Source organism: Orycteropus afer, unplaced genomic scaffold (assembly GCF_000298275.1).
Source record: "Orycteropus afer afer isolate SDZICR_OR568_19922 unplaced genomic scaffold, OryAfe1.0 scaffold00014, whole genome shotgun sequence".
Taxonomy (NCBI): Eukaryota; Metazoa; Chordata; class Mammalia; order Tubulidentata; family Orycteropodidae; genus Orycteropus; species Orycteropus afer.
Window position 1 is genome coordinate 2,593,977 of NW_006921601.1, and position 24,092 is coordinate 2,618,068.

General features: G+C 39.0%; 1 protein-coding gene across 1 annotated transcript; it reads right to left on the reverse strand.

Annotated features, from left to right (window-relative positions):
• Nucleotides 1–7,733: 7,733 nt before the first annotated feature.
• LOC103210567 (olfactory receptor 6-like) lies at nucleotides 7,734–8,672 on the reverse strand. Its single transcript, XM_007956480.1, is given in 1 exon segment — nucleotides 7,734–8,672. A coding segment is annotated over 1 exon segment (939 nt).
• Nucleotides 8,673–24,092: the final 15,420 nt, after the last annotated feature.

Consider the following 24,092-nt stretch of genomic DNA (forward strand, 5'->3'; position numbering starts at 1 on the left):
TCAGTGGTTCCACTGGGCTCTATCAAACCAGCAAACCTAGTCCCTTTTTTTTTTTTTTTTTAAATGATTTTGAGTTTTATTCCACATTGTTCTCCCACTCTGTTCTGGACCTCTTGCATAGATCCCTCTCTGAGTGGTTGACAGTGGTAGCTGGGCACCACCTAGTTCTTCTGGTGTCAACATTATATAGGCTGCAATGCTCAGGCTTTTAAAAGGCTTCCACTCCAACTGAGTTCTGGATGAAAAGCTGACTAAAGAAAAAACTCAAGTGAGAATATGTGGAAAGAGGACCAGGCAGAGAACTGGCAGTGCCTGTCCTCACCGTCCCCAGAAGCCACAGTGAGCCAGGGACCTGTCTTTGGGGATGGCTTTTCTGTCTCACTATCAGATGACAGTGACTTTGACCCTTTATTCAGTAGCTCCATTTAAAGCAAAACTTCTCCCCATTTGAAATCATCTCTCCCTGGAAATGCTGATGTAGGAAATAGGATTTTAATAAATCGCCTGAGCATGATTCTTGGCCTCCCATCTCTGCTTTCTTCTTGCAGTAAATGAGATCCAAGGCCTTCAGAGTACACTTGACCTTTAAAAGAAGCACGGAGGGCTTATCTCCAGATCCTTGACTGGACACATAATGACTGTGCCTCAGCTAGTATCTATCTGCCCTGGATGGCCATCTGCCCCAAGTTATGGCATGTGGTAACATTTATGAGGGTCTCAGGAGAGCTGTAGAAACAAGACCTTCTTAGTGCTTCCCTGAGAGTTAATTCCTTCACTGAGGGTAAATTCATATTATAGCAAATAATTGAGACTAACACAGGGTTTGCTGCTTTTCCTTCCCTCCACAGGTCTATTTGGTTTATTTTTTATTTTCATATTGAATTTGTATATTTGTGTTGCTACTATGTGCTAAGTATTAAATGATGAAAATATAGCAGTGAAAAAGATGCCAACGTAGATCTTATATTCTAGAGAAAAAAAATATTGTAAATAAGTTATATAGTATGCTAGAAGGTGTCAAGTGCTATGGAGACAAAAATCAAGGTATACAGAACATGGGGAAGGGTTGCAATTTTAAATAGGGTGGCCAGGTAAAGCATCTACTGAGAAGGTGATCTTTGAGCAAACACTTGAGAAACATTGTTGGCAGAGGAAGCAGTTGGTGCAAAGGTCCTAAGGTAGGAATGAGGAGGGCAACACGGAGACCAAAGTAACTGGAACAGAGTGAGTGAGCTGGCAGGTTTTAGAACATGAGTTCAGAGAAATGAGAAACTTATAGAACAATTCCAGGAATTAGTATTTTACTATAAGTGAAATGGTGAGATCAGGAGCTCTGGTGGTGTAATGCCTAAGGTATCAGACTGCTAACCAGAAGGCTGGAGGTCCAAACCCACCAGCTACTCCATGGAAGAAAGACGAGACTATCTACTTCCATAAAGATTTACTACCTTGGAAACCCAACAGGGGTCACTGCAAGGCAGAATCAACCCTATGCCAGTGAGGTTTTTTTTTTTTTGGTTTGGAGGACATTCAGTGTAGAATAAGCACTACCTGATTTCTGATTTAAAATGACTTTTCTAGCTATTCTGTTAAAGTAGAGGGACAAGAAAGGAAACAAGGGCATTTCTTAGGAGATTATTACAATAGCTTGGACCAGGGAGGTGAAAATGGAAGAGGTTATAAGTGATCAAATCCTGGATATGTTTTGAAGATAGAGTTGTTGTTGGGTGCCAAGAAGTTGGCTCCAACCCGTAGAGACCCTATGTACAAAAGAACAAAACATTGTCCATTCGTGCACCATCCTCACAACCTTGCTATATCTGAGACCATTGTTGTAGCCACTGTGTCAATTCATCTTGTTGAGGGTCTTCCTTTTTGCTTACCCTCCACTTTACCAAGCACGATATCTTTCTCCAGGGAATGGTCCCTTCTGACAACATGGCCAAAGTAGGTGAGACAAAATCTGGCCTTTCTTGCTTCCAATGAGCATTCTGGCTTCACTTCTTCCAAGACAGATTTATGCATTCTTCTGGCAGTCCCTGGTACGTTCAATGTTCTTCACTAACACCACAACTCAAAAGCATCAACTCTTCTTTGGTCTTCCTAATTCATTGTTCAGCTTTCACATGCATATGAGGCAATTGAAAATACCATGGCTTGGGTTAGGTGTACCTTAGCCTTCAAAGGGACATATTTGTTCTTTAGCATTTTAAAAAGGTCTTGTGTAGCAGATTTGCCCAGTCCAATAAATGTCTGATTTCTTGACTGCTGCTTCCACTGGTGTTGATTGTGGATCCAAGTAGTATGAAATCTTTGACAACTTCAATCTTTTCTCCATTTATTGTGATGCTGCTTACTGGTTCAGTTGTGAGGATTTTGGAGTTTATGTTGAGATGTAATCCATACCACAGACTGTAGTGATGGTGAATACATACAATGTGTGTTCATGTTGTAGTGTTGCATCTGCTCAGTTAAGCCTGTCAGAGCTCTGTGCTGATGGCCTCTATTCCAATCCATTAAAAATTGATAACTGAGATTCTGATACTGAGATTCATTTATCAATTTTTAAAATAATTAATTCCTACCCTATGCCAGACACTGTGCTAGGCATAGTGGACCCAATGGTGAAATGTGCATAGTTTCTGCCTTCCTTCTATTGTAGTGGGAAAGACAAGTGTAATATGGCACTGTGGAGACAGCTTGCAGCTGAATTCAGAGAGTCCTAGACAATCCAGAATTTTCAAAGAAGGTGAATTTACATAGATTCTATGATGGCATACCACCTATCTTTCCCCTTATTCACACACACTTTATCTGTAAAATGGGGGAGAAAGGGCTAACTTAAGTGAAAGTGGAGGCTATAGGTGTTAATTCTGCATTCATTCTCTTCTGCTCCTTGTGTGGGAAGTTGATGGGTAAGATGTTTGTGATAGTCCCCATGAAGAGGAACTATCTCCTCATTCTGAAAGTGGATGTTTGCTGAATCACAGGACCTGAAGATCTGCCCCAATGACACTCAAGTGTAAGGAAAGCATTATGATGTGAGTGAATGTCACTCTCCCTAGTTTCCTCTGGATTCACGGCAAGCATGGTGAGAATTCCTGTGCTTATCATAGGCCTAAAGTTCTTTCTTACAAAGTGACTGAGAACTGAAACCACCTGTTAGTTCTTAGTGCCTGGAAACATTTGATCTGGAAAGATAATAAATCAGTATATCAGCATATAACTTTACTGTGCTTCAGGAAATTCTTGCAGATTAATTGATCTGAGACAGCAGTGTGGTCAATTCCAATTGTTGTTGTTAGGTGCCATCGAGTCAGCTCCCACTTATAGAGACCCCATGTACAACAGAATGAAACACTGCCTGGTCCTGTGCCAGCCTCACAATCCTTGCTATACCCTATACCTGAGCCCATCATTGCAGCCACTGTGTCAAAACATCTCATTGTGGGCCTTCCCCTTTTTTCCTGACCCTCCACTTTACCAAACATGATATCCTTCTCCAGGGCATGGTCCCTTCTGACAATATGACCAAAGTAGGTGAGATGAAGTCTGGCCATTCTTGCTTCCAAAGAGCATTCCAGCTTCACTTCTTCCAGGAGAGATTGTTCGTTCATTTGGTAGTCCATGGTGCTTTCAGTGTTCTTCACCAGCACCACAACTCAAAAGTATCAACTCTTCTTAGGTCTTCCTTATTCATTGTCCAGCCCTCACACAAATATGAGGCTATTCAAAACCTCATGGCTTGAGTTAGGCACATCTTAGTCTTCAAAGAGACATCATTGCTCTTCAGCACTTTAAAGAGGTCTTTTGCAATAGATTTGACCAGTGTAAATACATCATCTGATGTCTTGACTGCTGTTTCCATTTGTGTTGATGGTGCGTCCAAGTAATATGAGATCTTTGAAAACTTCAATCTTTTCTCCATTTGTTATGATGCTACTTATTGGTCCAGTTGTGAGGATTTTCATCTTTATGTTGAGGTGTAATCCAAACTGCAGACTGTAGTCTTTAATCTTCATTAGTAAGTTATTCACGTCATCCTCATTTCCAGCAAGCAAGTTTTTGTCATCTGCATGTCACAGGACATTAATGAGTCTTCCTCCAATCCTGATGCCATGATCTTCTTCATATAGTCCAGCTTTTCAGATTATTTGCTCAGCATACAGATTGAATAAGTATGGTGAAAGGAAACAATCTTCACGCACTCCCTTCCTGATTTTAAACCATTCAGTCTCCCCTTGTTCTGTTTGAATGACAGCCTCCTTATCTATGAACAGGTTTCTCATGAGCACAATTAAGTGTTCTAGAATTCCTATTCTTCTCAACATTATACATAATTTGTTATGATTTACACAGTTGAATACTTTTGCATAGTCAATAAAACACAAGTAAACATCTTTCTAGTATTCTTCGTTTTCAGCCAAGATCCACCTGACATCAACAATAATATCCCTCATTCCACGTCCTCTTCTGAATCCAGCTTGCATTTCTGGAAGTTTCTGGTCAATATACTGTACAATGGTTTTTGAATTATCTTCAGCAATATTTTATTTGTGTGTGATATTAACATTGTTCGATAATTTTCACATTCTGTGGTATCACTTTTCTTTGAAATGGGTACAAATATTGATAATTTCCAGTCAGTTGGTCAGGTGTCTATCTTCCAGTTAGTTCACCTTAAAATTCATGCCTTAAACTACTCAAGCTCAGATTCCCAAGCCCTTTAAATAGGAGTTTTTTGACTTCCTCCTCCTGAGACACTGCTAAGACCATCAAGATGCTCTCACTGAAGTGAGTTCTAGTAAACTTAGCTTTGCTTTATTACCAGGTTGTGCAGGAGTATTTGAGGAGTCCCTGAGTGGTATAAATGATTAAGCATTCAACTACTAGCCAAAATGTTAGTGGTTCAAACTCACCCAATGGTGCCTCGGGAGACAGGTCTGGCAATTTGCTTCAGAAAAGTCACACCTTTGAAAATCCTATGTGGCAGTTTTGCTTTGCAAATATAGGCTCACTATTAGTTAGACTTTTCGGGTAGCAGTCAAATACATTAACCACTGTACCATCAGAATTCCTTACCCCACTGATAGGGTCCTAAAAATTGAAATGGGGTCTTATGAGCATATGCAAATAAAGCTGGAGATATCAAACCCCTAAATTCTGCCAAATCTTCTTTGCCAGTAGAAGCAGCATTTTCACCCCACCTGAGGGATTTAGTCTTCCTTTGCCTTATTCATGGTGGTCAAGTTTACACCAACTCATAGCAACTCTATAGGACAGAGTAGAACTGCTCCAAAGCATTTCCATGGCTCCAAGTCTTTTATAGGAGCTTTGGTGGCATAGTTGCTAAGGCATCTGGCTGCTAATCAGAAGGCCAGTGGTTCAAACCCACCAGCTGCTCCATGGAAGGAAGATGGGGCAATCTACTTCCATAAAGATTTACAGTATCAGAAACCCAAAGGGGGTCACTGTGAGTTGGAATCAACTCAATGCCAGTGAATTTGGTTTTTTGGTTAAGTCTTTTATGGAAGCAGACTGACAAATCTTTCTTCCATGGAGCAGCTGGTGGGTTCAAATCACTGACCTTTTAGTTAGCACCCAAGTGCTTTAGCCACTGCACCACCATAGCTCTTTTACTTTGCCTTAAGAACCTGCAATGACCTTCCTAGAGGGAAGGAACTAGGGATTCTTCTCAGGACATACCACCCTTTTTTTCTTCTAGACCTATAACTAGACTTTAGTTACAGCAGGTCCCAAAAGGAGATGTACGAAGTGTGACTGGTGAGGAAGAGCACTGCATAACAAAAGTATTGCATGAGTTTTTAAGTTGTATAAACAGAGAGCCAGGGAATATGTGTGCAAATGGGAATCAGTGTGTGGGATCATAGTGTAAGGACCATAAAGTTGGGTCGGGCTGAATTTATTGATATTGGCCCACTAGCAGAGATTCTTGATTCAATGTTTTAGGTCAAGGAGTTAAAAAGAGCTTTAACAGTTTGTTTTGTTGCATAGCTGAAAAATAGACACAAAAGTGGCAGACACACAGGAAGATGAAATGTCAAAACTGCCTTGGTATACTTTAATGGACAGCAGAGTCTAAGTAGAAATCATAATTGTCTGACTCAGAGACCTATCGTGTGGCTAGTTGATCATGTTGTCCCTAGAAAAGAAATAGGTAGGAAGTTTACTGAATTCTCAATTGTTCTGTATAAGCAGAAGAGTCCTAGATCAAGTGAATAAAAGTCAAACTGAGTCACCAAAAAAAAAAAAAGAAAAGTAGATGGTCTGGACCAGAAAAGGAATGTCAAGTTATAAACAGAGAAGGCAGTTCAAGTTATAATAAGGAATGACTTCCAGGACAGCTTAACAGAAATTAAAATAATTTTAAGAATAAAAAATAATCCTTTGAGAAGATTTCAAAATAACCTTCAGTGTCCACTAGCAATTGGTAAAGGTTTCCATACAGAAATATTTACAGCAGAACATTGTTATCGCTTGACAAACAAACAAACAAAAAACCACACACACACATTGTTATTTCTAGAACATTCTAGCATTGTGATAAGAAATTATACCATTCAAGATAAAGCATCTTATACATATTACTTTTAGTGTCCCTGTGAGGGCCAAGCCCCATAACACCACTTTTGACTAAAAGAAAATTATACATGTCATTGAGAATATACAGTGTTTAGACTAAAAGTAATGAACAGGTTGACATAAATTGAGAGCTACATAGATTGTAAGTCATCTTAATCTATATAAAACAAAAATGAAATAATCTTATCTGGAATTATGAAAAACTTAATATAATATGGTAAGACCATGGAGTTACAAAGTAAATAAAGTCAAAACAAAGCAAATATTTTGTATAAATCAATTTCCCAACTAGAATGTGTGAAATGTGTCATCCAAAGTGTTGCAGTACATTAATATACCTGTCATCCTTAAACTCTTGTGAAATCATATTTCATTATTTCACTCATCCAATATTGTTGCTGAGTCACACAGAATCCATCTCTCTTCTATAATTTTATGATGATCAAATGAAAGGTATTTCATCTACCTTTCCAAGATCAAAAGAAAAAGAAATGAGAAAGGGAATGTTCTGGGAAAATCCTTCATGTCCAGGCCAATTATCATACGAGCAAAAGCTCTTAGCCTCTTGTCAATACCAATGTTTCTTTTACCTAAGAAGGAGTAGACTTAGCAAACTGCCACTAATTTCTCTAAGATCTAGTTCCCGAGTATTTTATCCAAAAAAATTGTAGGTAGATGTTCCAATAAAGGAAGGGAACTAAGGCATGAAATTATATCTAATCACTTTTTCCATCATCTGTTTTTTTTCTCCCTGCTGAGCTCTGGTGGCTTAATGCATGAGGCATTTGACTGCTAACCAGAGGCTGGTGGTTCGAACCCTCCAGCCACTCCTCGGAAGGAAGATTAGGCAATCTACTTCTGTAGAGATACTTCCTTGGAAACCCAGGGAAGGGTTGCTATGAGTCGAAATCTACTTGACAGCAGCGAGTTTGGTTTGATTTGGTCTTATAAAAGGAAGTGTTGAGTTAGATCTGACAGAAAAGGAAATTTTCTTTGTTCTCTGTCCTGAAATCATTGTGCTAATTCCATATATAATTGTAGACTTTCCTTGAATGAAGAAAAACAAAGGTTTTTTTGTTTTTTGAGGTTAAGTCAGTAACAGTGAAAGGAAAAGGAATGTCTAACTGTCTTTAGCAAAGAGAATCTCTCAAGAAAATAGACTGGCCACTTGTCATGGTCTTTCTGATGGCATCCTTGACTTCCTTGTTCCTTAGGCAATAGATAATAGGGTTGAGCATGGGGGTAAAGACTGCATATATGGCTGAGATCAGTTTGTTGGAGTTGAATGAGGCAATGGCTCGAGGTCAGACATGCATGAAGATTACAGCTGTGTAGAAGATGACCACCACAGTGAGGTGAGAGGCACAAGTGGAGAAAGCCTTCCGTTGCCCACTATCTGAGGGTATATGCAAGATGGTAGACACAATGAAAACATAGGAGAGGACAGTGGCTGAGAAAGGAAACACAAGGATGATAATGGCTAGTGCAAAGTCTACCATCTCAGCCATAGAAAAATCCATGCAGGCCAGTTTGAGGATGGGAGACACATCACAGAAAAAATGGTTCACAATATTGTTGCCACAGAAGACAACTTGGGATATGAAGTATACCTTTGCCATGGAGATGGTGAAGCCACTCACCCAGGAAGTGATGGTCAGCTGAACACAAAACCCTGTGGTCATCATGACTGGATAACGAAGAGGCCAGCATATGGCCACATAACGGTCATAAGCCATGGCAGCCAAAAGCACACACTCAGTACAGGCAAGTGAGATGAAGAAATAGAGCTGGATCATGCAACCCAGGAAGGAGATAGTATTACGGTGAAGTAGAAATCCAGCCAGCATCTTGGGGACTGTGACAGTTATATACCAGGCCTCCAGAAAATAGTACATGGGCTTGTACAGGGACCCAGTGACCCATACAGTGAGGATGATGACCAAATTCTCCAACAGTACAAATAGATAGGCAACAAGGAAGAGGAAAAAGAGCAAAACCTGCACTCAAGGGGCAGTAGGGAAGGCCACCAGGATGAACTCAGTAATATTGGTGATGTTTTCCTTCCACATGTTTAGGGCACCAAAAGACAATACGTTGAATGATAATATTGACAAATTGTAGCGTGAGATCCAAGTTAGCAGCAACAGTTCTTCAGGCAACATGGACTTTGTCACTAAATTTAATCCTAGTGCCATGATCTGGTCCTAGAACACGATTCAGGAGTCATGAGAGGGCACAAGTCTAGAAAATGGAGGATCAGAACAGGACCTGAAAACAAATCTACACAAACACAAAGTGAAGGATCTCAAATCAGAATCATGAAGTGAGATTCAATATTCAAAGCCTTTGGATCTGGGTCAGAAATAGGTCTTTGGGTAGTACTAGTAGTAAATACTTTTCTTGTCAACAAATTCCTATATTTAAGAATCAGCTATAAGGCAGGAGACCATGGAGGCTAGAATCAGTGCTCAAGGAAGGTCCAGGGAGATGAATAGAGAAGTAAGGAAATTCACAACCTGGATAAAATAAAAGAAGAATATTGACTGGAAAGAAAAAGTAAAAATCCTCCTGGCCAGGAGAAACACTAACTCTAGCTTACTCCTCAGCTCTTTTGGATGTCTTTTAAAGATTCTAGAAATGGAGGTTAATAATTCTCTATTTTCAGGGTCATGACTTTAAAAATAGAATGAAGGAATAACAGTCAAAACACATTTTGACTTTTAATAACACATATGAACAGTTCATTTGATACCAAATTAACTTGTGAGAGTCATCCATCTATGTACTCTTCAAAGACTGGCTCAAACTTTTTTACTGCAGGAAGAAGAATTTGACTAATCCTGGTCATTTCTTCACCCTGAAACTCATTATTTGGATAACACTTGAGGACACATTGAATTCATGGAGTTTCCTTGGGAGGGGGAGTCCAGGAAGTTCAAAACTCTGAGGGGTCCTGGGCTTCCAGGGCACGTATGATGTGAGGAATTAAAATTTAAAAATACTTTCTTCAGAAACTATGGTAGAAGAAGGAAAAATACAGCTGTAAATTTTTTTAGGATTATAAATAAAATAAAATTAAAAAGAGAAACATACTTCGCAAATCCATAGATGTAGCCTGGAAGGAGGAAAGCAGAACTCAGGGATCTGAAAAGAAAAATAAGGCACGGGTTTCATGCATGTTTAGTAATTATTTCTCATTTGTATGTCCTTTGTGGCCTAAACTCCCAGATTTTCAATAAACTCATCAGTTATATGTGCTGGAAAAGTAACAATAGTTAAATAGAATTCAAATTTGGCTTCTTCCTCCACTAAAAATAACAATATTTTAATTTAAACAACTCTCTCAAGGAGGGTAATATTTTCCAGAGAAGTTTGAGGCAGTATGAAGCACATAGCCTAAATCTGAACAGAAATAGAATCAGATCTTGAAGGAATTTTTATATGTTAAAGCATACCCATTTATGCCTGGTCTTTCAGAAATCATGGGAATAACAAGAGATTCAAGATGGACAAAGGGCGCTTCAATATACAGCATTGGGTAAATTACAGACCAGTAGGATACAAAATTGGAAGGCCTGAATTCTAGTTCATAATTTATCTCTTACTAACTTTTTAATCTGACTCAAACCTCAGGTTGTCTACACTTCAATTCTCTTGAGTGCACAAAGGACTGTAATACTAAAAGAAATAATAAATCATGAATGATTGCATTATTGGTGGTTATGATAGGATTTATTGAATACTTATTTGAGGGCTAGCCCCACAACGGATGCTGAAAATATAAAGATGAAAAGTCAATTCCCCTGGTCACAGTTTTGAGTACACAAGTCATTTCATTACTCCTCGAGAAAGAGTAAACAGTCCAATGTGTTAGAGCCCATTATAGGAAGGACCTAACACTACCTGTGGAGAAAAACTTCAAAGAAATCAATGGAAATTTCTCCTTATCTGCACCTGGGTAGCTGAGGTTAACTGAGGAAAATTACACAACAAAAGGATATCACCAAAAAAACCCCAAACTCACTGCTGTTGCATTGATTTCAACTCATAGCAACCCCTTCTTGTGTTTCTGAGGCGGTATCACTACGAGAGTAGATTGCCCAACCTTCCCTCCCAGGAGTGGCTGGTGGGTTTGAACTGCCAGCCTTCTGATTAGCAGTCAAATGCCTTTATAGAAACTAAATATTATTAGTGGTGACCAGGCGTAGGAGGGAGGGGGAAAGCAGAAGCTTTTGTTTACAAGGCATTGAGTTTATGGTAATAGTGGTGGAATATTTTGGAAAAGGATAGCAATAATGGTGGCACAACATGAAAAATGTTATCAATGCTCCTGAACTGTAAATGGGGAAGTTGTTATGTTGGTGAATATCTTGTTGTGTATGTTTTCACCACAATAAAAGTAGGGAAAAAAAAAAAAAAAGTTTTCAGGAAGGACAGTTCTGGGGATTGAATGGTAAGTTAATTCTGACCTACAAAATAATTTGTCTCTTTGTATATCAAGAGTGTGTGAGAGTTATTTAATTTGAAACACATGTAATATAGAAATGAATGAGCTATCAAAGTTTTAAACATATATGATCCATCAACATTGGCATGATATAAGAGGCTCGTTATTATAGGTAAAATGGGTCTTTTGCAAAGTGGAATTAAAAAAAAAAAAAACACCTGATCTTGACTAGTTACATCCTGATGGAGGGAGACAGGCAATAAATAATTAATACACTAAGAAGACAAATTTAGGAATTGATACGTTCTACACAGAAAATAATTAGAGCAGGTAGGGAAATCAGGAGTGCAGGAATTAGTAAACCAAAAACCAAACCCACTGCCATCCAGTTGATTCCAATTCATAGGATCCCATAAGAAAAAGTTTCCAAGGCTGTCAATCTTTATAGAAGCAGACTGCTTCATCTTTCTCCTGCAGAGCAGTTGGTGGGTTCAAACCCCTAGCAGCAGCCAAATGCCTTAGCCCCTGCACCTCCAGAGCTCCTTTTGCAGGAGCTGATAGTGGGTTCAAATCTTAAACAGAATTGTTGGGTTCCCCCACGACAGGGCTCCCCCAACCCAAGTCAGGGATAACGCCACCCAAAATCACTCACGAAAGATGTCTCTTGATGCAAAAGCAGGAGGAGTTTATTCGAAGTTCCAGCGCGCTGGGGCTCGACTCATATCCCATGCAGGGGCAGAGGAGTGGAGCAGCCAGCAACAAAGTTACACAGTATTTAAAGGCAAAACTACAAGGGGGTGGTCAGAGAGAGAGAGTACAGCTGATTGGTAAGTTTAAGTTTGAATTCTCCAATTACATGGTATGGTTGAGTTCAGCGCTTAGTCATCCTTGCCTTGCCCCTGTTCCTGGAACTGGGGCCCGCCCTTTTGCTGGCCTTAATAGTGGCCTTTTATTGCAAAACTATATTAAATATTACATTTCTAATTTCGTATTTACATTTTTAATTCCACAGAATGATTAGGATATGCCCATTGAGGGGTCATGAAGAAGATGGTTACCTATGGTTATATGCTAGAAGAGATTTTCATAGAGAGAAACTAATTGAAAGACCCTAAAATGAGATAGTGAGGAGGCCAATATGGCTGGAGCAAAATGAGTAGAGGAGAGAGTGGTGGGAAATGAAGACAGAGATGGGGTGGGGCTGTGATGAAGAGCAAATCATCATGATGCTTGTAGACGGTTGGTTGACTGGACTGGAACGTCTTGGAAAGGTTTTAAGTAGATGGGTGATCTGATCTCATTGATATTTTAATAATTCTCTGGCAAATTCTTCTTATCTGAATTATTTTATACCACTTTTAATCAATTATCTATCTTTCTAAAATAATCCTCTCATTATTTATTGGTCATATCTTTTTTGTCTGTTTCAAAACACCCTACCATCAATTAGCTGCTCTCTTTCCTTCTCTTCCACCTCTTCCTTTCTATTGCTGCTACCCCTCTGGTGATACAGGTATCTTTCCCATCTGATTCCTCCTCACACTACCCTTCCCATACACACCTTTAACCTTAAGGTGACTCAGGTAGTTTCAGGCACTGAAGAACACTCAAACAAATAGATTGAAGCTGTCTACTAAAGAAAACAGAGAACAAAGAATTAGACTATAATGTGTAAGTGTTACAATAGACTATAGATTACAGTGGGAACCCAGGGTAGAGATTAATTCATTCTGTCTGGGAGCCCAGAAAGCCTTGAACAAAGGGGTTCCATTTGCATTGAAATGAAGCATTGTCAGGTTTTGGAAGGGAGAGGCATATCAAGGTCAAAGAATAGAAAATGCAAAGGAAGGAGATGCGAAGCGAGTGTTGGAATGATTTATATTTTGATTAGAAAGAATTTGTGATATAGAAGAGAGAAATGGACAGAGACAAAGCTGAAGGCAGAAGTTAGATACAATTAACCTGCTTATTGCAAAATTTTTCCTATAACTGTCTTACTCTCTCTATTTCCAACACACCAGTCAAGTCCAAAAACATCTGTTTGTGTATTTCTTGTCATCCTGACCACATGGGAAAATGAGATAATTCCGATTTACACATTCTCTAATATTAGCTGAATCAGATCCAACTTGACGGCAGTGAGTTTGGTTTTTGTTTTTAACATTAGCCTGAGCTCTCCTGACTTTTAAGATTCAGACTTTATCTTAAAAACTTTTAATAGATTGATACCACTGTCTTAGTTTGGGGCACTAACTAGATCTCTGCTTGCATCCCCCATTCTGAGTACATCAGTGATGGGTACGTGGAACTGCTGACCCACACTTTCTCCTTGCTGAACATGGACCCTGTTTTCCTACTTTATCTTTATCATCTTCAGTTCTCATCCCTGTTTTTGCTACCTCCAAGTTAATTATAGTCTGCCCGATAATAATGATAATAACAATAACAACAACAAGAATAATTTACTGGATATCTTTAACATAGCAGAAATTATACCAGGTTCTTTCCAAACTTTATCTCACTTAATTCTCACCGAATTTGATAAGGTATATTAGTTCTATGTTATAGATTAAAAAGTAGGTCATTTGACTAAATTCCCATGAGCAGTAAGTGGCAGAGTTGAAATTAAAACCTGAGACTGTCATTCTCCAAGTCTATACTCTTTCTACTATGCACAAATCCTTTGCCCTTAAGTATTGCTTCCCACCTCTTTTTGTCACTGCTGCATTCCCAGTCCATATCCCAAATATTGCATATTCAGAGCCTGCTCTTTCCCTGTTTCATTACCATCCTGCCCACTCTCCTAATTCCTGACCTTACCCTGATATTCATCAAAACCAATTTTCCTTTTTGTTCAAGTTTTTCATGTCCAAACTCCTCACTCATGAATTTAGCATTTCCACTTAGTCTGAACTTTTATCATCAGTCCAACTCCCCAAATCTGATCTGTTTAGCTTTTTTTCCATGAGAAACTTTTCTTCCAAATCTGCATAACATTCAAGGGCCCCTAATATTTGGTATGCTCTTCATCACAGTAAATCTACACGACCCCTCCAATGTTCTTTGACCTCTGACTCAGTCACTGACCTGGTGTGTTCCACTAAGTCACTGCCCATTTCCTAAATCTTTTTAATTTTTTTTTTGTTAAGGGAAATAGTATTGGCTCAGTGAGTGGAGGGGACTGATTTGCTGAACCAAAGAAGGGAACTGATGTAGATTAGTCAAAGATGAGCTTGGTGTAGGTATGAATATAGGTTTCCTCAGGAAGGAAGAGAAAGTTAGATACAAACTAGGGGAATGGGAATAGTCCAAATAAAAGGAGGGGGTTTGCTTTACCAGGATGACAGGTAGAATTCAAAGGAAAAAATCCGAATCTCAGCAGCGATAGATTGAGCATGCACTCCAACGAGCTGGCACCATGCCAAAGCTGGCTAAAGGACAATTGTCCAGTTAAAAAAAATATTTTTAGATACTAAACACTATTCCTGACTCTAGAGTGAGTGATTTTACTAAAATATAAGTGTGAACATGTGATTCTCCTGTTTAAATCTTTCAAGGGCTACTTATAAGTCTGGACTCCTTAGGAAGCATAACAAGTCCCTCACTATATGACTCCTACATTCTTCACATCCTAATCTGCCTTTGCCACATACTCAACCCAAGCTTATGTCACGCTGAAGAACTTGCACTTCTTTAGTACAACATGCCTCTCCAACACTCTTTCCAATTGTGTGTACTCTGTCCTATTCCTAAATTCTTTTCTAGCTCTTGCATCCTGGCAAAAGCTTACTCAGATTTTATCCTCTCTACCAAACCATCTATGACCACCCATGGCCCAAACCCATCTCCTCCTCCTTATCCCAGGCAATGTCAGTTCCTCCTCTGATTTAGTAACGTTTTGGACCTCAGACTGTTAAATGATACAAAATGCATCATTTTGTATGGCAAATGTTTGTTCACCTGTCACCACTACAAGACTATGAGCTTCTTGAAAATACCAGTTTTAACCTGTCTTCAGTTTGTTCATCTTTTTATCTCTAGTGTTTAGCACAGTTCCCATTGCATGGTTGGCACCTGATAAGTAAATGATTTGTGATACTTAATTGGGACCAATTGTCTCACCATCGCGTATTCTGTTTGTTTTACTTTAGCAACTGGGTGGAGTCAGTCATATTGGTTGAGTCTGACTTAAAGATCTTGATTCAATTGTCCAGTGGTCAGATCTGTATAGAAGTTTGCTTATTTATGAACACCCATGAGTCTTTGTCCATTCACCTGAAAGGAGTTGTAGATATGGAATAGAAATGAAGAAAGAAAAAAAAAAAAATGAAATTAAGGAGAAACTTTAGGATAGCCTAACCCAAATCCTGGAAAATGATCTGTCTATAAAGCTCAAGAATTCCATGGTTTTGTGGTATTTCTCATCTGTAAAAGACCGTGGGATCCAGATGGTTTATAGGGAGATGAAAAATTATACTCCTATAGATTCAAAAGAAATTCAAACTCACCTCATTCATGCTTGTAATAAGATTTTCAAATCCAAAATTCATGGGTTACTTATGGGTCTGTTGGATGCCCCTGTACTCCTGGTGATAGAGTCCAACAGGGTAGGGATTTTTGTCTATTTGCATCTGTGATATGAAAATGTCTTTGCCCACTTCTCTCTCTCTCTTTCTTCCTGTCACTGAAGCTGGGCACTAGTTTTGTATGTTAATTGTTCTCCCATTTTTCACCTACGCAGAACCTATAATTGTTGGGTCTAAGGATGCAATAAGCCCACAGTCTAGAAGAGACAACTGTTCTTTAAAAGTCACATCCTTGGGGATCATCTCCACAAATAATAAAGGATTTTCAAGAGCAACAATGACAAAGAAGTTAGAGAAATTTCCCTAGAGATCTTCATGGTCAACAAGCAGAGAGAATGTGTGACGATTATGAGATGAGAAACCGAGAAGAGAAACAAGTTCATGACAAGGTCCAGATTAATCAAATCATTCCCCAGCCTTGATTTTCCTTGCTCTCTCTAGTTGCATGGGAAATAACTATTATACATGCTCCATTTCCATAAGACATTAGCATTATTGAGAGGGGTGCAGGTGAGAGGGTCAAAATACACAAAAGATGATTTAACAGTGTTAATAGTGCATACTAAGTTCTAGGGTCAAACATAATTTTCTCTCCATTTCTTCCACTATAGAAAGAGAACTCCTAAGCATCAGAAATATAAAATTGAATATAGTGCTAGAAAGGTGAGCTTTGGTAGGTAAAGCAAATCTAAAAACTCTTTCTTCAACATTTGGCTTTTTTTTTTTTTCCTAATCTTTTAAGGGGAGCTCTGGTAGCATAGTGCCTAAGGCACTTGACTGCTAATCAGAAGGTTGGCGGTTCAAACCCACCAGCCACTCCTTGGAAGGAAGGTTGGGCAATCTACTTCCGTAGTGATACTACCTTGGAAACACAAGGAGGGGTCGCTATGAGTCAGGTACGACTCGATGGCACATAACAACAACAACAATCTTTTAAGACTTCTTTAGTCTTGGCTCTTCCTTTTGGATTGTTTTACATTGCTTTCATTTTTCCTGTTGTGAATAATCACTGAGAATAACCTGAGAAAAGAGTTTAGAAGACGGAATAGCCATCCTTAGTGATCCAAGAGGAAAACAAGCCAGGATGCAAAGCAAAGAAGGACAGGAGAAAAAGCAAAGGACATAAGAAATGGGAAGCTTATGGCATATCTGCTCTCAACTTTAGATTTCAATTTTCTTTTCCCCTTCATTTAATCATTCCATGTCTCCTGTTGTCATCAGAGTGACAAGAATACGAGGGCCATGATTATACTGTGAGTCTGTGGGAAAGTACAATGAGACTAATCAGGCTTTCCAAAGTCTAGAGTTAGCCAATGGAACAAAAAACAACCTTATGTCTCAGATCTAGACAAGACCAGCTCATGGATTAGGAGGGTGCTAGGGGACTGAGGACATAGATCTTACGTACAATTGTTTTTGTTGTTGTTATGTGCCGTCAAGTTGGACCCAACTTATAGTGACCCCCCCTTGGGTTTCTGAGGCAATGTCACTATGGAAGTAGATTGCCCAACCTTCCTTCCAAGGAGTGGCTGGTGGGTTTGAACCGCCAGCCTCCTGGTTAGCAGTCAAGTGCCTTAGGCACTATGCTATCTAGCTTGTGTTTGTCTGGAACATTTCCTGTGCATATATCTCTCTTTGAGAATAGCAAATGCGGGGTGGTACCAGCTGAAAGTTATTGCCCAGTATTTGGAGATTTTTCTCAGATCTGTTAGATACTAATCTATTACAGATAAGACCAACAAACAGAGAGACTGACTGGTAGAGTTCTGGTGCTGTCATGATTGATTTCATGTGAGCATATTTTCTGCACTAAAAGTTCATGAGCAGCACAAAAACTTATTTTTTAAATGAAGGAATTTTGTTGTGTAAGAACACAGAACCAAAGCCAAAGCCATTGCCATCAAGTTGATTCCGACTCATAGGAACCTCTCTGGACATAATAGAACTTGCCTGTAATGTTTCCAAGCCTTAAGTCTTTACAGAAGGAGAATGCCTCATCTTTCTCTGGTAGACCAGTGGGTGGGTTTCAACCGGCCACCTTTTGGTTAGTCACTGAATGCTTTAACCACTGTGCCACTAGAGTGCCAATAAAAACACATAAAGATTACTCAAATCACAATAAAAATTTAAAAAAATACAAAGTTAGAAACAGAATATCAATTTAGACATTTAATCAATAGTCTATTAAAAATAGAATTAGGTAAAAATAATTGTAACATTTAACAGAAAAATATTTATTACTATATTTATCTTGTTATTTTCATTATTTATACACTGTTTTGTTAGCTACCATTAGGCCAGTTTTAACTCATGATAACCCCACGTGACAAAGTGTAACTGCCGCATAGGATTTTCTTGGCTGTAATCATTATGGAAGCAGATTGACAGGTCTTTCTCCCATGGAGCTGCTGGGCTCAAACTGTTGACCTTTTGGCTAGCAGCCAAGTACTTAACCATTGTGCCACTGGTTGATACTGTATTATTCCAGATGTGCTCACGAATAACTCATAAGATTCACTGATTTGCTTAATGTGCTTATCCAGGTATCGACCTGGACACATTGAATATTTCAGATACTTCCAGGACCCAAAAAACTATCCATTGCAGATACCTTTGAATTTTACTAAACTGTCATCCCTTTACTCCAAACTTCCCCAGTCAATCAAAAGGTAAGGTAAACCCTGCTTTGAAAATGAGAGGACTATGACCACTAAGACCATAAGAATTTATGTGAATACATAACAGCAACTCTTTGCAGAAAACCAAAACTAACATTAATGAGTTGAGTACCAACTCTGTGGCAAAAACTTCATATGTGCATTATCTAATTTAATCCTTCCAACAACTCCATGAAATGTTATTTCTATCCCCAGTTTCCAAAGAAGAAAATCAAGGTTCAGAATAATAATTTTCTTAGGGTTGCTATATTAGTCAATGCTCTATTATAGATCATGGCATTCACTCAAACTAGTTTAAGCAGAAAGGGGGTTTAGTTTTTGTAAAATCATTGAGAGGCTTGGAGGAAGAGTCTTTAAGCTGAGCTCCCAACCTCCAGAACTCCCTGACTCAAACACAGTTGAGAAAGTTGTTCTTCTTGCTGCTGTTTTCTCTATAGGGCTGATGAATCAGAAGCTGCTGGCACCAGAACTTTTAAAAAAACTATATAAAGAAATTTATCTCAAGGAAATAACAGCTCATGCAATTGTAGAGGCTGGCAAGTCCAAAGTTCATTCATCAAATGTCAAGCTGAAGGCTTCTCCTAACTCACATAGCTAAAGGAGTTGATGAACCCAAGATCAGCGGTAAGATGGCAGGCTGTTGGCTCACTGGCTGAGAAGATAACAATCCCAAGATGAGCAGGCAATATGACAGGCCACTGGCTTAAGTCCAAGAACAGGAGGTCAGATGATGATGAGCCAGAAGCGGATCCAGATCAAGCAAAAAGCCAGAGACTTTTGCCATGACATCCATATATATTTGAAGCAGGCCACAGCCCTGAGGAAACTCTCAACTGATTGGTTGCTCACAGCAGATCTCAATCATGGAGGTGATTACATTATATCAAATCTCTTCATGAGAATGACTACATCATAACTACTAAACCACTTAGAATCATGGTCATGCCAAGCTGACACACAATCTTAGCTATCATACATTATTTCAATGTTTTGGATTTTCTTGAGGTTTAGTTTGTCACCTAAAGTATAGTCTATTCTGGAGAATGATAATGTGCGTTGGAAAAAAATTCATACTTTGCTAATGTTGAGTGGAAGGAAGGAAGGTTGGGCAATCCTACTTCCGTACTGATACTGCTTCGGAAACCCAAGGAGGGGTCGCTATGAGTCGGGGCCAACTCGACGGCACATAACAACAACAACAATGTTGAGTGGAGTGTTCTGTATATATCTATGAGATTAAGTTAGTTAATTGTGGCATTAAGATCTTCTGTACCTTTGTTGAGTTTCTTTCTAGTTGTTCTGTCCATCACCAAAAGTGGTATGTTGAAGTCTGCTACTGTTATTGTGAAACTGTCATTTTCTGTTTCAATGCTGTTTGAATTTGTTTCATGTATTTTGGACCCAAGTCATTGGGTGGTATATATTTATTATAATGCCTTTCCTTATCTTTTATGGTTGATTTTGCCTTGAAGTGTATTTTATCAGAGATAAATTTTGCCACTCCTGCTCTTTTCTGATCATGGTTTGCTTGATATATTTTTTTCCCCGTCCTTTGAGTTTTGTGTCAAAAGTGTGTCTCTTATAGATAGCATATTGGTGAGTTATTTTTTAATATCCATTCTGTCACTATTTATCTCTTTGTGGTGCATTTAATCCATTTACATTCAGTGTGAATATCGATAGGTATGAGTTTATGGCTGTCATTTTGTTATTTATTTATTTTTTTCTGGGCTGAGTTCTTGTTGTTTTGGATTTTTATTTCTTCTGTGTTGTTGATTTTATGTTTACTGTGTCTTTATTTTTTCTTTTTTATCTTGATGAGTAAGTTTGTTAATTTTCTTTGTGCTTACCTTGAAGTGGATCTTTATCTTCCTAAGTTTAAAGCTGTCTTTTATTTCTTGATATTGCCTTGACTTCCTCTTCATATGAAAGTTTTATAACTATACTATTCATTCCCCTTTTTTGTTTTGATGTTGTCATAAATTAGAGATTGATGTTTCTGGTTCTGTTTTTCCAGTCTTTTAGCTTTGTTTTATTTTTGAGAATTCTTTATCTGGGTTGGTACTTGGCTGATGCTGCTCTGTGTCCTAATAACTGGTTATTTTTTACCTGATGTTGTTGGTTCTCTGTCCCAAGGACTACCTTAATCTTTCTTGTAATGTTGGTCTGGTTTTTACAAATTCCCTTAATTTTTGTTTATCTAGAAATGTCCTAATTTCACCATCATATTTGAGAGAGAATTTTGCCAACTCTTGGCTGGCAATTTTTTTTCTTTTGGGGTTTTATATATGTTATACCATTACCATTATTTTCTTACCTCCATGGTTTCTATTGAGTAATCAGAGCTTAGTCTTATTGGTTCCCCTTTGTAAGTGAGTTTTTGCTTTCCCAATATGCTTTCAGGATTCTTTCTTTGTCTTTAGTTTTGGTGAGTTTCACTATGCTATGTTTTGGTGACTTTCTTTTGGGGTCTATCCTGTATGGGGTTCATTGAGCTTCTTTGTGGATATCTTCTAGTCTTTCATGATATTAGGAAAGATTTCTGCCAGCAAATCTTTGACAATTCTGTTTTTTTTTTTTTTTTTCCTTCTCCAGTTCTGCAATTCTGATCACAAGTAAATTTTTCCCCTCGAGAGCATCCCACATAATTCTAAGGCTTTCTTCATTTTCCTTCATTCTTTTTACTGAGTTTTCCTCAAAAAAAAAAAAAAAAAGTCATGTCAAGGTATTCTCTAATTCGCTGATCTGGTCTTCCATTGATTCAGTTCTGCTCCAATATCCTTCTATTGAGTTGTCTGTTTCTGAAATTTATTGTTAATCTTTTGGATTTCTAGTTGTTTTCGTATGTTTTTTAATTGTTTATTTTGTCTTTCTATTCTTGTATTGTTTTACTAAATTCTTCTATCTTTTTGTCTGTGTTTTCCTTTAGCTCTTGAAAAACCCTATATGTTAGTTTTTTGAATTCCTTGTCAAATAGTTACATTACTGTTTCTTCATCCAGTAAATGTTCTTTATTTTTATCACTTTCTGGAGCCATGTTTCTTGTTTCTTTAAGTGATTTGATATTTTTCTTTTCTCTCAGATATTAAGGTGTTATTATATTCACTTATTTATTGTATGTTTGCATACTATATCTGATTTATTTATTTATTTATTTATTTTTTATATATCCAAGTAGATGCAGCATGCATGCTACTCTAATTGCTAGTCTGGCTGTGCTGGAGTTCTCACTACCTGTCACCAAGTGGGTGGAGCAATGACTAGGAGTGTGAGCGAAAGTCTTTGTTTACTGTTCTTGCAGAGCAGTTGAGGATGTAGCTGACAGTGCTGGCAAGGTGATATATCTGTCTGTCTGCTCAACTGTGGATGGGTGCAGGAAATGTTCTCACTGGTCATTCATTGAGTTGGATGGTGTGTGTATGCACTGCCAGTTGCTGGTCAGGGTGAGGGTGTCCATGTTGTCAATTGGGTAGGTGACACAGAAACTTTCACTGATAGTCCTGGGTGGACTAGGCTACCTGGGGGTGGTTGTAGTAGGCATAAACCTCTGGTTGTGGGGTTGGGCAGAACAGAGGACAAGGAAAGGGGGATGTTGTCAGTCCATGGGTGAAAGCTAGGAGTGCATGACTCTGTCTGCTAGAATGTGACATGGGAAGGGGGTTCTGCTAGTCCCTGGGTCACTGGCACAGGTGACTGGAGGGAGTATGAGGTGTAGCTCATCTACAGGCCTCCAGCATGGGTGGCTGTACGTAGATGTTGGCACCTCTCATTGGTAGACTCTAGGCACCAGTGGCTGCATGGGATAGTGGGCACTACTGTTGCATGGGTCCCCAGTGTGGGCAGCTTGGTGTAAGGGCAGGGCCCACCAGTCCTCAGGCCTTTGGCATAGTTGGATAGACAGAAGAGGGTATACCACTTGTCCCCAGGCCCCCAGTGCTAATGGCCTGGTACAGAAGGAGACCCTTTCAATATGCAGGCCCCCACTCAGGGGACTAAGCTTAGGAACGAGTGCTGCTGGTCCATGTGCCCCTGGCATGGATGGGTGGGTGAAGAGGGGGTACAACTGGACCATGGGTTCCCAGCATGGGTGTGTGGGCAGAAGAGGTGATGCCACCTATCCATTAGCTTCAAATGTGGGTGTTTAGGCAGAGAAGCAGGTGCTAGTAGATTGTAGGACCCTAACACTGTTAGCAAGCAAGGCAGTATAGCGGGTTTAGAGTAGCTGAGGGAGACCAGGAAGGAAGCAAGCCGGTACAGTGGAAGTAAGTGGAGTGGTTTGAAACAGTTAAGGGAGACAAACTTGTCTGTCAGTTTGTCATACTGTGGTGGCTTGCATGCTGCTGTGAGGGTGGAGGTTATGCCACCCCTATTTCAAATACCAGCAGGGTCTCCCATGGTAGATGGTTTTCAGACTAAGACTTAGCTTCCAGACTAAGAAAGATTTGAAAGAAGGAAGAGACCATCCACTTCTCAAAGAATTGGCCAGGGAAAACCTTATTAACAGCAGTGAAACATTGTCTGATATATTAATGGAAATCTTTATAAATAGCCTTGAAACATTGTCTGATACAGTTCATGAAAATGAGCCCCTTACATCAGAAGCCATTCAAAATAAGAGCTGCCTCCTAAAAGTAGAGCTGACCTTAATGATATGGATGGAGTAAAGCTTTCAGGACTTTCATTGATGTGGTACAACTCAAAATGCAAACATCTATCGATAATTGGAACATAAAATGTAGGAAGTATGAATTAAGGAAGACAGGAAATTGTCAAAAATGAAATAGAATGTTTAAAGATTGATATCCTAGGCATTAGTGAGCTGAAAAAGACTGGTTTTGGCCATTCTGAATCAGACAATCATATGATCTACTATGCTGGGAATGACAAATTGAAGAATGGTGTAGCATTCATCACAAAGAATGAATCATGATCTATCCTGTTGTACAATGGTGTACAATGCTGTCATAGGATAATATCCATATGCCTACAAGAAATACCAGTTTAATATTACTATTATTCAAATTTACACACTAACCACCAAAGCCAAAGATGAGGAAATTGAAGATTTTTACCAACTTCTGCAGTATGAAATTGATCAAGCATGCAATCAAGATGTGTTGATTATCACTGGTGATTGGAATGCAAAAGTTGAAAACAAAGAAGAATCACCAGAAGTTGGAAAATATGGCCTTAGTTATAGAAATAATGCCAGAGAGCGCATGATAGAATTTTGTAAGACCAATGACTTATTCATTGCAAATACCTTTCTCCAACAACACAAACAGCAGCTATACACATGGACCTTGCCAGATGGAGTACACAGGAATCAGATTGACTACATCTGTGACAAGAGGCAATGGAGAAGCTCAATATCTTCAGTCAAAACAAGGCCAGGAGCTGATTGTGGAACAGACCATCAACTGCTCATATGCAAGTTCAAGTTAAAGCCAAAGACAAAACAAGTCCATAAGAGCCAAAATATGACCTTGATTATATTTCTCCTGAATTTAGAAACCATCTAAAGAATAGATTTGATGTATTGAACACCAATGACTGAAAACCAGAGGTATTGTGGGATGACATTAAGAACATCATCCATGAAGAAAGCAATAGGTCATTAAAAAAAAAGGAAAGGGGAGGCTTCCGGCAAGATGGAGGACTAGGCAGAAGGATTGCAAAGACCCTCTTCAACAAAGAAAAGGGAAACCAATTAACACAGACACAGAAGATAATCTTGGACCCCTGAGCCTTGAAGGGAAGGATACAGAATTGGACTAA